Here is a 12,592-nt window from a genome sequence, read left to right as displayed (position 1 = left end):
ACAGAAGCGGTTCCAGAATGCTCTAGTTCCACAATGTTTTGGCTCCAAAATGCTCTGGTTCCAGAACGTTTTGGTTCCACAATGTTCTAGTTCCAGAATGTTCTAGTTCCAGAATGCTGTTTGTCCCAGAAGCATAAACAGCCATACGTGCCCAGTTGCAGACGGCACTGGAGCAGGGACTCAGACTGCAGAGTGGGTCTGGAGCAGGCCTTTCCACTGATTAACTGTTTTTCTTTCCTATCAGGTGGTATACCATGTCTGTTCTCTGGACTAGTATAGTACAAGTCAAGGACTGTGTCTGATTTATGTGCATAAAGACAGACACATAGAGGTAATTGCATGCATACCTAAAATTCCAAATTTTATAAATGCACTTAAACAAGTGCTCTAGTACTTAACACAAAGTCACACTCGAAATCACACTGAATCATAGTGAACACCTCTGAAATGTGATCTGTCCATATACGTGTTTATACATGTAGCTTTTTTTCAACAAAATGTGCAATTATACTACACACCACACACACACACACACACACACACAAAAGAATAATCAGCAAATCACCTTATGTCTGTCGTACTGGGAGGTGGTGACTGTTATACTGTGGAGGGGGTCCTCGTGGAGAGCGAACCTTTTGCCGTTAGGAGTCATTCAGTTCGGTTCAGCTCGGAAATAACGGACAGCTGACTTAAGGAGTGCATGACTTAAGAGAAAAGGCCATCAAATGTCTGTCGTCCTACCCATACCAGCCTTTTTTGGGCAACTTTTGGACATGTGCTCTACATGCATATTTTTCCTGGACACCGAAGACCGCGCAGACCACATTTGAAGAGACGCATTCATCGAGATGATTCGCCTTGTATGATCATTAGTAGAGAAGCCGAAAAGAAATTGCCAGAGAATTCAGGATAACTTGATGAAGGAAAAGTAGTCGACGAGTTGTTTTCCCTGTAAGGGAAGGGGTTGGTTTGCAAAGAGCGCAGAGTAATGGACACATGTCTGAGGCGACTCAGACAAGAACTGGTATGTATAAATGAAAGCGCATTAATTCTAACGGATAATTATGCCGAGTAATTTGCCACTAGGTTTTCTTTCATTTTGAATTTCTCGCATGGTCGCGTTGCAGTCTGGTTAAAGAAGAGTTATAAATGTTTAAAATTGAATGTTTAAAGAAGAGTCGTTGTAAATGTTTTAAAGGGTGCAATTTATGCGGGTGCAATTTTATGCCACTTTGATAAGATTGAATCACAAATTCACATTTGTTCACTGAAAGAGCCTATTACTGCGTTTTCAATAGACTCTTATCCAAGCGAGTTTTTAATAGCATTGACTATATCAAAATTGAATGATTTACATGCTCGTCTGACAGTTCAATCCATGTTTAAATTCTTTTAGTTTGTTTCTGTTTCTGAAATTGCAAGATTACGTGATTTGTTATTGTTTACATTTTTGTTAAGCTGTTGTTAAACTGTTAAGCATTCTTAAATCATTCTTGCATATTCTGTTTTGATTCTATGAAAGTCTGACACTAAACCATTAACAGGAAAATGTACAAGGATATTTAATGATTCGAGGTAGCCTTTGTTTATTGATTTGAGTTGGTATGAAAATCTATTCAGAGATACCATTAATCATAATCTTAAACTGCGTCTTTATTAACAATGATATTTAAATCCTCATGAACTTGCAAGGGCCATAAAACTGGTGGAAGCAGCAATAATCAAAAGGTCAACTGTTCAATCCCTCCATGGTCTAGCTGGGGTAGAGGTCAGAGGTCAGAGACCAGGTTGTAATTTGCAGCTCAACTGTATTCCGGTCATGCATACCAGCATCTTGATAACCCTTTATGAGGCCGGGAGACAAAAGCTGTGATAGAAGTAGATGTAGATCACTGACTGAAATACCAGATATGGATGTAGATCACTGACTGAAATACCAGATATGGATGTAGATCACTGACTGAAATACCAGATATGGATGTAGATCACTGACTGAAATACCAGATATAGATGTAGATCACTGACTGAAATACCAGATATGGATGTAGATCACTGGCTGACATACCAGCCTGTAAATGAAGAGAACGTGAAGTTCTCTGAACAGATGATTTCCCGTTGTCCATGTCTGGGCCTGCGATAATCTCCCTCCATACTTGAACGCTTCATATCCCTCCAACAGCTCTGAGACTCGGTTCTACTTGATAAGACAGAGCTGAGCTGTCTAAGAGTGTGTTTGGCACTCACAGCCAGTATTTAGACAGCTCATATACAAATTCCTTGGCAGCAATGTAAAGAAATCACTTTAGAAGTTGCAAACTGGCTTAGGCTGTTTAAAAGCATCTATCAAAAGGACTAGAGATATTACCCTCAGAACCACGAGCATGGCACAACCCAAGGCAATGATGTTTCCAGTTTCTGGAGACGGCGGTGCTAAATTAGCCACACATGTGCCATCTGGCCGCTGGCCCAGCCCAGGCAGGCCCGTGGCAAGCGTGCATGCACCGGGCTCTGGCACAGCTGCCGTATCTGCGTTCATAACAGTGCGTATGGCTGCGGATGCGGTTAGAAGGGAGTGGCACCCCCCCGCCCCTGCTGCCCAGGGAGAGCAGTCTGGCGCTGGGGCTTCAGACAGCACAACGCTGCCAGCAATGCCACCAGGCTGCCTAGATGCCACCCTGCCGGGTACCTGCCACTCAGGCAGAAGAGGATTAGTGCAACTGTTAAGATCTGAGCATTAACGTTCTTAATATAGAAGCGTGGTTTTCACCGATCTATATTACTGTACTCTGTTGTGTCGTTTCACTATGATAGTTTTTGCTGAGGATTGTGATTGTGCAGGAATCTGATTGAGTGCTGGTTAGTCTTGCTTACCAGCTTTAGCCTTGCTGACCAGCTGATTCAATACTGTCTGTGTGGCACATGTGTGAAGTCAAGCAGTGGCTGATGGGGACAGTGGGGGGGAGTGTCACACAAAGACATGACCTCTGACCTGTCCAAAACACACGGCTATTTCAGTCTACGAGGGGGGAATCTCCTCCTGGAGGGTTGACTTGGATGAATAAATAAACTAAGCTAGGATTACCGTTATCAATGTTTCTCTAAATAGCCAACATGAATTAAGCCCTCTCTAAATACAACTCATTCTAATTTCGCATGTTAGTGCAACCTGTAGGCTAACCATACCTACATACTAACCATACTAACCATACTTCTCCTTGGGAGATCCCAGAACATCTCAGGTCAAACTTTTTCAGTCCCATAAGGAGCAGGAGCAGCAAATGTGGGTTCTTTTTGTAACTCGACTCATCTGACCTCCTGATATTCGGCATGCTTTATGTCATGCAGAGGTAGCAGCCTAGACCACAGACGCCCACATCTCATGCACACGCAGGCGCACTCTGGCATCTGCCAACACCGGCCTTTGTCACAGTTGAAATGATGGCGTAGGACCAGCGCTGCACAAAGGTCCGGACCGTCCGGGTCCGTCCGGGTGGATTTAGACAGACCAGCTGCCCCTTCAAAGGATAGAAATATGCAACAGTACCGGTGTCGTTTCATAAATGTGTTAATTTGTTTATGTTAGTGTGCCCATGGTGAACCTAAAGATCTTTAGGATGGAGTGGCTAAGATAGAACAGGAAAAAAATATAAAGAATGAAGAATCTTTCTTAAAATCTGATCTTTTTTCAACTTTCTGCAATGATTCTAGGATGCAACAGGTAGCAGGTATGTTTACTGTATCTCACACATGCCAGTTATCATCAACTGCAATTTACAAGATGACACAGAGTTCACACACAGCCAATTTTAATATGTTGTTGATAGTATCCAAACAGACCTGCAGGTTATCATAATTTGTATTTAATCAGATATTTTAGCCAGTCAGTTTGTTGTTGAATGTTCAGTTTATGTATTTGTGCATAGCTCCATGTCACTGGGTATCACTGAAGGTTAGCAGCAGTGCAAGTTGCCCATGTCTAAATTACTGCTCCCAAAATGAGGTCCTCCAGGAAACCATCAATTAGTGCACCTCCCAGTGTCGATGGCTCCAATCCGGACCTCTGACTGCTTCACTATCAAAATCACACACACACACACACACACACACACACACACACACACACACACACACACACACACACACACACACACACACACACATAGATTAGTTCAGAGACATTGTGTATCCCCTAGGGTCAGATCTCATTTTCACTCACAACCCGAACACCAAACAACACAACATTCATTTTTAATGAGCGAGACTCTGAAATTCGTGCTGTAGCTTTGAGGGCTCTGGCACTGGTCACCTCAGGGGATTCATTTCCTGCATCCAGAATAGTCACGCTGAATGGCTCTGTTGACTCTTATGACTTACCACACAGTCTCCTGTAAATGATCTTATTAGTCTCTGTGACTGCCTCCTTCATATGTGCTTGTGTGTGTGTGTGTGTGGGGGGGGGGGGGGGGGGGGTGTTTGTGCTCTGTGTTGCTATTTCTTTGATATAGTAAAAGATGCTTTTCAGTTCTGCCAAGCATGAATGTATGTTTCAATGCACCCTATGCATATTCATGCGTGTTTAATTGTGCATATGCATGCGTGTTTAAATATGCATATGCATTTGTGTTTAAATGTGCTTATGCATTTGTGTTTAAATGTGCTTATGCATTTGTGTTTACATGCAGCCTATGCATGCATGTTTGAACACACCCTCTGTCACCACATGAAGGATTTTGTTGCTCTGATTTAAAACCTGCTGTTTTCCTATGGAGCTGACACTGACATTTGCATGTTCATTAATGAGGCATGTGAAACACTTTCTCCAGTTTAATCAAATGGAGGCCATTAGGAGTCCAAGTCTCAATCCTCTGCATGTTACCAGGGGGACATATGCACTGTACTAGAGTAAACATGCCGGCTGATGCTGGGAAATGCCAAGGCCCTAGAGGGAGTGATAGTAAAAGCTGATTTAATCAGTAAAACGTGCACGATTGGATGGAACGGTGGTGGTCATCCTAGTGCCGCTGTGTCTGGGTGTAATCGCTGCTCCCACGACATGCTACAAAGCGCATGTGCACCAGCCTTACACATAAGTGAATTATGTAGGCCACAAGCTAAGAATTACTTTCATTAAGCAAAGTGGGTTATTTAAGTGACACGCCCTATTAGGCCGTCTTGTGAGGCGAGTTCAGCAGTGTTGTTTGACTTCTGTGTAATAGTCTGACTAAAGTCTGAGGCTAAAGAAACACTGAATCAGTGGATGAGAAAATGGAAGTCTGGGTTCATGTGCTGGGTTCATATTTAAAACGGTATGTGGTGATATTCCTGAACTGTATTCCTGGACTTTATTCCTGGACTGAATGTGGTACTCAAAGATTGAGGATCATTGTCTCTGGAAGCTCTGCAGTAGGCATTTGCTAAGGCAGAGCACCATAGTCCATGTAATAATGCACATGGGATTACCCAAGAAACAGCAATTATGGGACGTTATCCTCATAAAGACGGGCAATTATCTCTAATGACGTGAGCCATATGTGTGGGGTGTAGATACACTAGATGGAGATGAGCAGACAGTCATTGCTGCATATTCTGTTTCTATAAAGCTAACATGGGACCAAAGGCTTTTTATATCCTGAACAAAAGCCTCAGTGCTTCACAGCTGCAGATTTACTGGGGAAATCCAGAATTGTTTTCATATGATGCTGGATTTGGCTATTATGTGATGTGGCTTTTCTCCTCCTGGGATACGACATCCTCGCTAGGCTGGCTAGGCTCTGCTGGTTAATTAAACCACGTCAGTTAAGCCGCACGAAGCATTATAGCTCCCGGACTGGAACGTTTGTACTGTGACTGTCCAAGCCACTCTCTTCTGAGCACTGAAATGACTCCCAAGATGATATTGTGACAGGATTGTCATCAAATGATGACTCTGAGGGCCTGTGTTCCTATCCGTAGACATGGCTATGACAAACTTTTGAGCGAATCCTTTTTTTTTCCCCCTTTTGAGCGAATCCTTTAATTGTATGCAGAGAGAGACTGAAACACAACCATCTAACATATGGCATACTCCCCCTCCCCACTGCTGAAACTCTCACTCGTTTTTGTCTATTGATCATGCTTGGGTGAACCAGCCCCTCTGTTGGGGATTACAGTCTAGACATTCTTATTGGGTGCCAGGGTGGAACCAGGTCTCCAATTGGCAAAAAGCTACATATAGGGGTAGCAGACTTAGCCTTAGCCTTGGGAAGATAAGAGCACAAGAGACTGATGACATTCCCAGAAGTAAGAGAGAAACCCCTAATTGAAAGCTGATGCAGGGTAAGATAATAGCTCGTGTTTGAATTACTGATATATGTCTGGAGTGTAATGAAAAGCAATCAATAATGTTGCATTATGTCAGTCTGTGGGGGAATATATTGTCACATGTGACTTACATCATTACATCATCAGCAAGGAAGGTTTTTATTTGCATTAGTGTTGTGATGCAGTTTTATTCTTATTGAACCAGCAAAAACAAACTTTATTCAGCATCCAGAGACATTTAAATTGTTTTTGGGATGCGTCTTTTCAAAGGGTTAGTAATCGCGTGCTTACAAAGCAGATGTTTTCACAGAGCTCTTTTCATGCTAACCAATCATGTCTGATTTTTTCACTCGCTTCTGCCTTCTGTAGCTCTCTATGCAGGAGGCTGGTGAAGGGCTTCATGCTCAGATGAACTCCATGATGGGTGCTCTGCAAGAACTCAAACTTCTCCAAGTGCAAACTGCGCTCGAGCAACTGGAGATCTCGGGAAAATCTAGAGCAGCGTCTCACCCACAGCCCGAGCTCCCAAACCCTCCCCCTTATCCTAGGGAGCAGTGGTGTAAGTTACTGAGGGCCCCTGCGGGCCAAGAGAAGCAGGGGCCATCACAGGATTCTCTCAGCTCCAGCACTGGATGTTCATCTTCCTCGTCCAGCATGGAGAGTGAAAGCGCGGTTTTACGCCGTCGAGTCTCAGGAAATGTCCGTCAACGGGAGGAAACCTGCAGCCTCAACCTACACCAACCTCTCATGGGCCAGCAGCCTGAAGGACAGCGCTCAACCCCACCATCACAACTATCACAAGCTGATCTGCCCAGCATCCTGCACAGCCTGTCCCGAGAGGGCCCGTCGCTGGACAGTGATTACACAGAGGACAGCTTCGACGAGTCCGGTGACTGGACCTCTACCCTCATGAGCCACAGCCGTAATCGGCAGCCTCTGGTGCTGGGAGACAACGTGCTTGCTGACCTTGTGGGAAACTGGCTGGACCTCCCCGACCTGGAGAAAGAAGGCAGGTTTGGACTCTGCGAATCAGAGGGTTCGACTTGCTCTCTCCACTCGGGCCAACTGCAGGAGGCCAGCAGGAGGTTCTCGCTGACTGGGAACCTCTTCAAGAAACTGCTGCGTAGCGTGAGGCCCGATCGGGAGAAACTGCTGAAGGAGAAAACAGGCTGGATGTCACCAGGCCACAAACGAGAGGCAGAGCTCTTCAAACGTCCCAAGAAAGCAGCCAAGACAAAGGGCGGCTTCTACTTGCCGTTCTGGTCAGGGCATGAGCAAGCAAAGGGCAGCACCTTCCCTCAGCCACCAGATGAGAAAACACGCTTCTTAGAGCTTTTCATAGATGGTAAACTTGGAGAATCTGTGGAAAAGGTCCAGCCTATGTTTGACTATAACACAGCTGTTTGGGATTAGCGTGGCTCAGTGGTTCTCAAACTGTGGTACGCGTACCACTGGTGGTACGCAAAGCACCCCGCGGTGGTACGCCAGATGAACTCGGAAAATAAAAGATGCTTTGAGGTTTTTTTTTTTTTACACAACACATTTTTTTTTATTAAAACAGAATTATGACAAGTCCTGAAATTCAGAAACTAAAAGGGATTACTCGTATTATGTGCGGAGAAAATGTCGCTAAACAGTTCGACCTGGTGCATCTTTCAAACGACACGGTCACTCGCAGAATTGATGAAATGGTGGACAACGTCAGACAAACATTGACCGAGATAATTAAAATGAGTAAATGCTTCTCACTGCAGTTAGATAAATCCCTAGATGTCGCAGATTTAGACAACTTGCTCGTTTACGTGCGATATGCGTATGAGGGCATGTCGCACGAAGAATTTTTGTGCTGTACCAACCACTACCAACACGAACTACAGGAGAACTACATTATAACATATGTGTGTAATGAGCAGGGTTGCCAAATGCGTGAGACACACGCATTTGACCGTCTTCACACGCCACACATCCGATTTCTCACGTCGACAAAAAAAATCTAGTTTATAAACCTCTGATCCACATCTATGATTCAATGAGTTACTAGTTCGCTCTGGCGCCAACCATCGTGATATAGCCTAATACTTAATTCGTGTCTATTTTACATCCTCCCGGTAACAATTTACATTCGCCCCCCCCGCCCCCCCGTCAACAACTTAAACTTGCCAAACAGCTTTTTCTTTTTTTTTTTTTGGGGGGGGGGGGGGGGGGGGGGGGGGGGGGGTAGTAGGTGGTACGTGGAGGTTTTTCGTTTGACAGTTGGTGGTACTTTGTCTAAGAAGTTTGAGAACCACTGGCGTGGCTAATCTCGAGCATTGAAAAATGGCTAAAGATTGTGTGAAGATCAAATTTTAATTTGAAATTTATACCTGACAATCTGATAGAGCTCTCAGGGTGTGAAAGTAGTTCTTCCTCTCATGGATACCAACTGTTTGTATATTTTAACTAATAGGAAGTAATTATTAAGTAATTACTATTTAAGTAATTTAACTATTAGCCCTTTTATGTCAGGTTTGCAACCTAAGTTAAACGGAGGCTTTGTCATGAATAATCCTGTAAAACTGACCCAATCACTGGTGTAAAAGAGTTGTTATGAAAGAGTCTATGATCTGGGCACAAAGCCATGTGGGACCTGGGGTTAGCTACATGGCTAATGTAATTTGATCACTGGCAACGGTTATTGTTAATTCTGCAGGCTGGCTTTGTAGCTAGTCTATTCAAGATTTTTTTCAAGAATCATATTTAAATGTAACGTTTAAATGTAACTTGATTGTGTTTTAAAAGAAATTACATTTACATTTATACATTTGGCATATGCTATTATCCAAATTGGCTTAAAACTGGCAGAAACTGCTGAATACACAAGTTGATTTTAATGCACATGGTGCTACAGTGTGCCAATGTTCCCGTGACTGGTCACACACAAATGCACTGCAGTTCTAGGAAGCCCAGCTGTTATGAAGGAGGAGGCAGCCCTATCAGAACAACAGAGTTATAGGCTGTGTGACAGTCATAGCAAGACAGGAGAAAAAACACAATGCAGTGGCACTACTGGGTCTGTGTGAAAATGGCTGATCGCAGAATAACCGCTTGGTGTCACAGTCGTGTGACAGAGGTCAGACCCATGATGCAGACCTGTGTTGCAGACACGAGTTGAACATGGGGGGAAAACACAGGGAAAAAAGTGAGAATGCAAACACCTAGCACTCGTTGAGTTATCGTTTCCAGTTGTTTGCTTTGATTTTCTTTCTCTAATTCATAATCACCTGACCTAGTTTTTTCTCTCCACTACAGGTTGAACTTAGTATTTAGCTGATCTTCAACAACATGGTGTTTTCTGTTTCTTGTCTTACCACCATTGTTATCTCTCTGAAAATTAAGTACAGAGGTCTTGATATTGTAAGAAGTTACTTCTGGCTAGGACCATAAAACTGCTGGGCTCACGTTTGCCTCACGTTAGGTCTGTTTCCTGAGGTTGCAGCGCACACTGTGGTGAGAAAGAGAGACATTTCAGCAACATCTGTCTTCACGAGTTTACAAGTCTTTGCCTTCAGTACCTGAAGGCTCCAAGAGAGGCTGTCAAACCACCTCTTAATTGACGGTAAATGCTATCTTTGTCATGCCACGGGCGCACGCGATGATAAGGACAGAGGAGGAAGCAGAAGTGATCTTACATTAGACCACATGATCCTGCAAATCAGCAAAACCAATCTTAACAGCATTTATGCTGTGAAGAAAGCCTGTGATTTACTGTAATCTGTCTAAAAACAGATTATGAACCATTTCACAACAACATAACACCTGATGACACTATAATCATACATTATATATATTTTCTATCCTAATAGCCGACAGTCTAGTGAATATTAGGTTAGTCTTTACTTCTCAGTCAGCAGAGGTAACATGATAATACAAAAATGGCTATAATTAATCATATTCTTCAAAATGGTATCTTTGGTTTGTATCACGAATGCATATCATTTCAGAACGTTCACCAAAATATTTGAGTGGGTTCTGCTTGTTTGCAGCTAAAGTAATGATGGCAATGATGGATTTTGTAGTCAAACACAAAGTGTTAGAAATCATGACACAAACATGTCCAAAACTGTTAAATTCCAAAACAAGCCAGTCTGAGGTTTATAACGAACTCGCTGAACAGTTCTGTTTCATATGTAGTATGTAATCTCCAAGTAAGATTTGTAGGTTAAAGTTGAATTTTGTTGGGCAAAGCTAACCTAAGTATCATAGCCTCTCTGAGAGAGCCGATTGTACAGAGCCCAAGAAAGACACGTGTAAACCATAGTGATTGCTTGTTTTTTTTTTACTTTTTTGTTCATAAATGTTTTTTTTTATGTTTTTATTACTGCTTTGGAAATAATAACCAGATTTTGGTCCCCAGCTCCATAAAATGAAATGCTGTTTTGTGAAATCTGTTGTGTGTGATTTTGTGTGGTATATGCTATGTGTTATTCTTAATGACTTTTGAGGCACCTGCTCATTACAGCTGCATTCTGAGTGCTTTCACAAGCCACTATTTCAATAAAGAGGTCCCAGATGAATTATAATGCTATATGAGTAGGTCAAATGTTGAACAGACTTGAAATCCTTTTTCCCGTACTGCATATGCATTACTGAATCAGCTGCTCCCCTGACCTACACAAGGAGACCAGCAGTTCTACTTACGCCCACATCACCATGATGCGTTATAAAAACCTTTTATCCCATTGCTGTGTGTAAAGGCCTCAGACTTTGTTTCAATTGAAGAGTTGGATCCCTTTCCAAACTGATCAGTGCAAATTTACACTGCAAAGTAAGTCAGTATGGACACAGGTAGTTGATATGATTTGCTAATGTACTTGCTGTTGTACTAAAAAGGATGCGTATGGTCATATACGATGCGTATGGTGAAATACTTTCAGTATCATGATACTCTCTATGTCACGTAGGGCAACGCCCCCTCTCGTAGCTGTCACTCTGGGTTCCCTCATGTCCGTGTTCCCTGCCTGTTTGTCCCGCCCTGCTCGTTTGTCTTCGTGTTTCCTTGTTTGTTACCACGCCCAGTGTCATTGCCATCACCTGTCCCTAGTTAGTTTCTATGTATAAAGTCCCGTCATTCCCCAGTCGTGTGATCCGTGATTTTGTCTACTTCGTGCCTTGTGCTTTGTTGCCTGTTGGTTGTGAGTATTGTTTCCGCTGCCTGCATTCCTGCCTGTTCCGTGTATCCCCGTCGTGTTTGGTTTATCTGTCCGAGTATGTCTGTTGTTATTTCTTGTATGGACTGCCTTCCCGTTATGACCCCTGCCTGCCACTACGACTCTGCTTTTGGAATTTCCTGTATTAAATCTCGCTCTCCTCCGCGTTTGTGTCCGTCTCCATGTTCTGCCCAGCGCAGATCGTTACATAATCACGGATCTTACAAGGACACAGCGAGGGAGCGAGACTCTGGTGAGTTTAATCGCGGTGATGAGATGTTGACTGGTTCGGTCCAGTTCAACTCTCCGATATCGCAGCGTGAACGAACCAGAGACAGAAATTCCCCTGGCGCTGTGGGAACACGGAAGTCTCGACGCGCACCAACGAAAGCCCAGTCACTTTCGGTTTCGACTGGCTTTCGCGTCGAGACTCCTGTTGAGCGCTACGTGTCTGCCCGGCTTGATCACTATAGGGAGGAGAAACCTATAGTACAAGTCGCAGGCAGACGGATTGAGTGCACAGACTGGCATTTGCTTAACCCTCGGTTGGCTCTCGATGGCGTCTGCGAGCTCCCGACGCCTCAGAGGAGGCGGAGCCGTCGCAGAGAGAGCCGCCGAGGGGCTTCTGTGTCTGTGTATTCTTCCAGGCTCACCCAGGACCCTGAGGAGGAGGACCTACCGCCGCTGACCCCGCCAGCTATACATCACGACACCCCCAAGTATTTTTTGGGGGGGAGTACAAGCCACGTCGGCTTGGCGGACACGCCCCCCGATGACGTCAGTATGGTGGCTCCGCCCCCCGAGGACGTCGGCTTGGCGGACACGCCCCCCGATGACGTCAGTATAGTGGCTCCGCCCCCCGAGGACGTCGGCTTGGCGGTTCCGCCCCCCGAGGACGTCGGCTTGGCGGTTCCGCCCCCCGAGGACGTCGGCTTGGCGGTTCCGCCCCCCGAGGACGTCGGCTTGGCGGTTCCGCCCCCCGAGGACGTCGGCTTGGCGGTTCCGCCCCCCGAGGACGTCGGCTTGGCGGTTCCGCCCCCCGAGGACGTCAGCATGGCGGTTCCGCCCCCCGAGGACGTCAGCATGGCGGTTCCGCCCCCCGAGAA

At 44.7% G+C, this 12,592-nt stretch overlaps 1 protein-coding gene across 1 annotated transcript; it reads left to right on the top strand.

The window, feature by feature from the left end:
• Window positions 1-588: 588 nt before the first annotated feature.
• On the top strand, window positions 589-8,454 carry LOC143516322 (PAK4-inhibitor INKA2-like). The gene is made up of 2 exons (XM_077007880.1): window positions 589-1,024; window positions 6,670-8,454. The coding sequence occupies exons 1-2, from the start codon at window positions 989-991 to the stop codon at window positions 7,711-7,713; spliced, it is 1,080 nt and encodes a 359-aa protein (XP_076863995.1). The 5' UTR covers window positions 589-988; the 3' UTR covers window positions 7,714-8,454.
• Window positions 8,455-12,592: the final 4,138 nt, after the last annotated feature.

The sequence above is a fragment of the Brachyhypopomus gauderio genome, chromosome 1, assembly GCF_052324685.1.
Source record: "Brachyhypopomus gauderio isolate BG-103 chromosome 1, BGAUD_0.2, whole genome shotgun sequence".
In the NCBI taxonomy this organism is placed as follows: Eukaryota; Metazoa; Chordata; class Actinopteri; order Gymnotiformes; family Hypopomidae; genus Brachyhypopomus; species Brachyhypopomus gauderio.
This window is presented reverse-complemented; position numbering and strand designations above follow the sequence as displayed.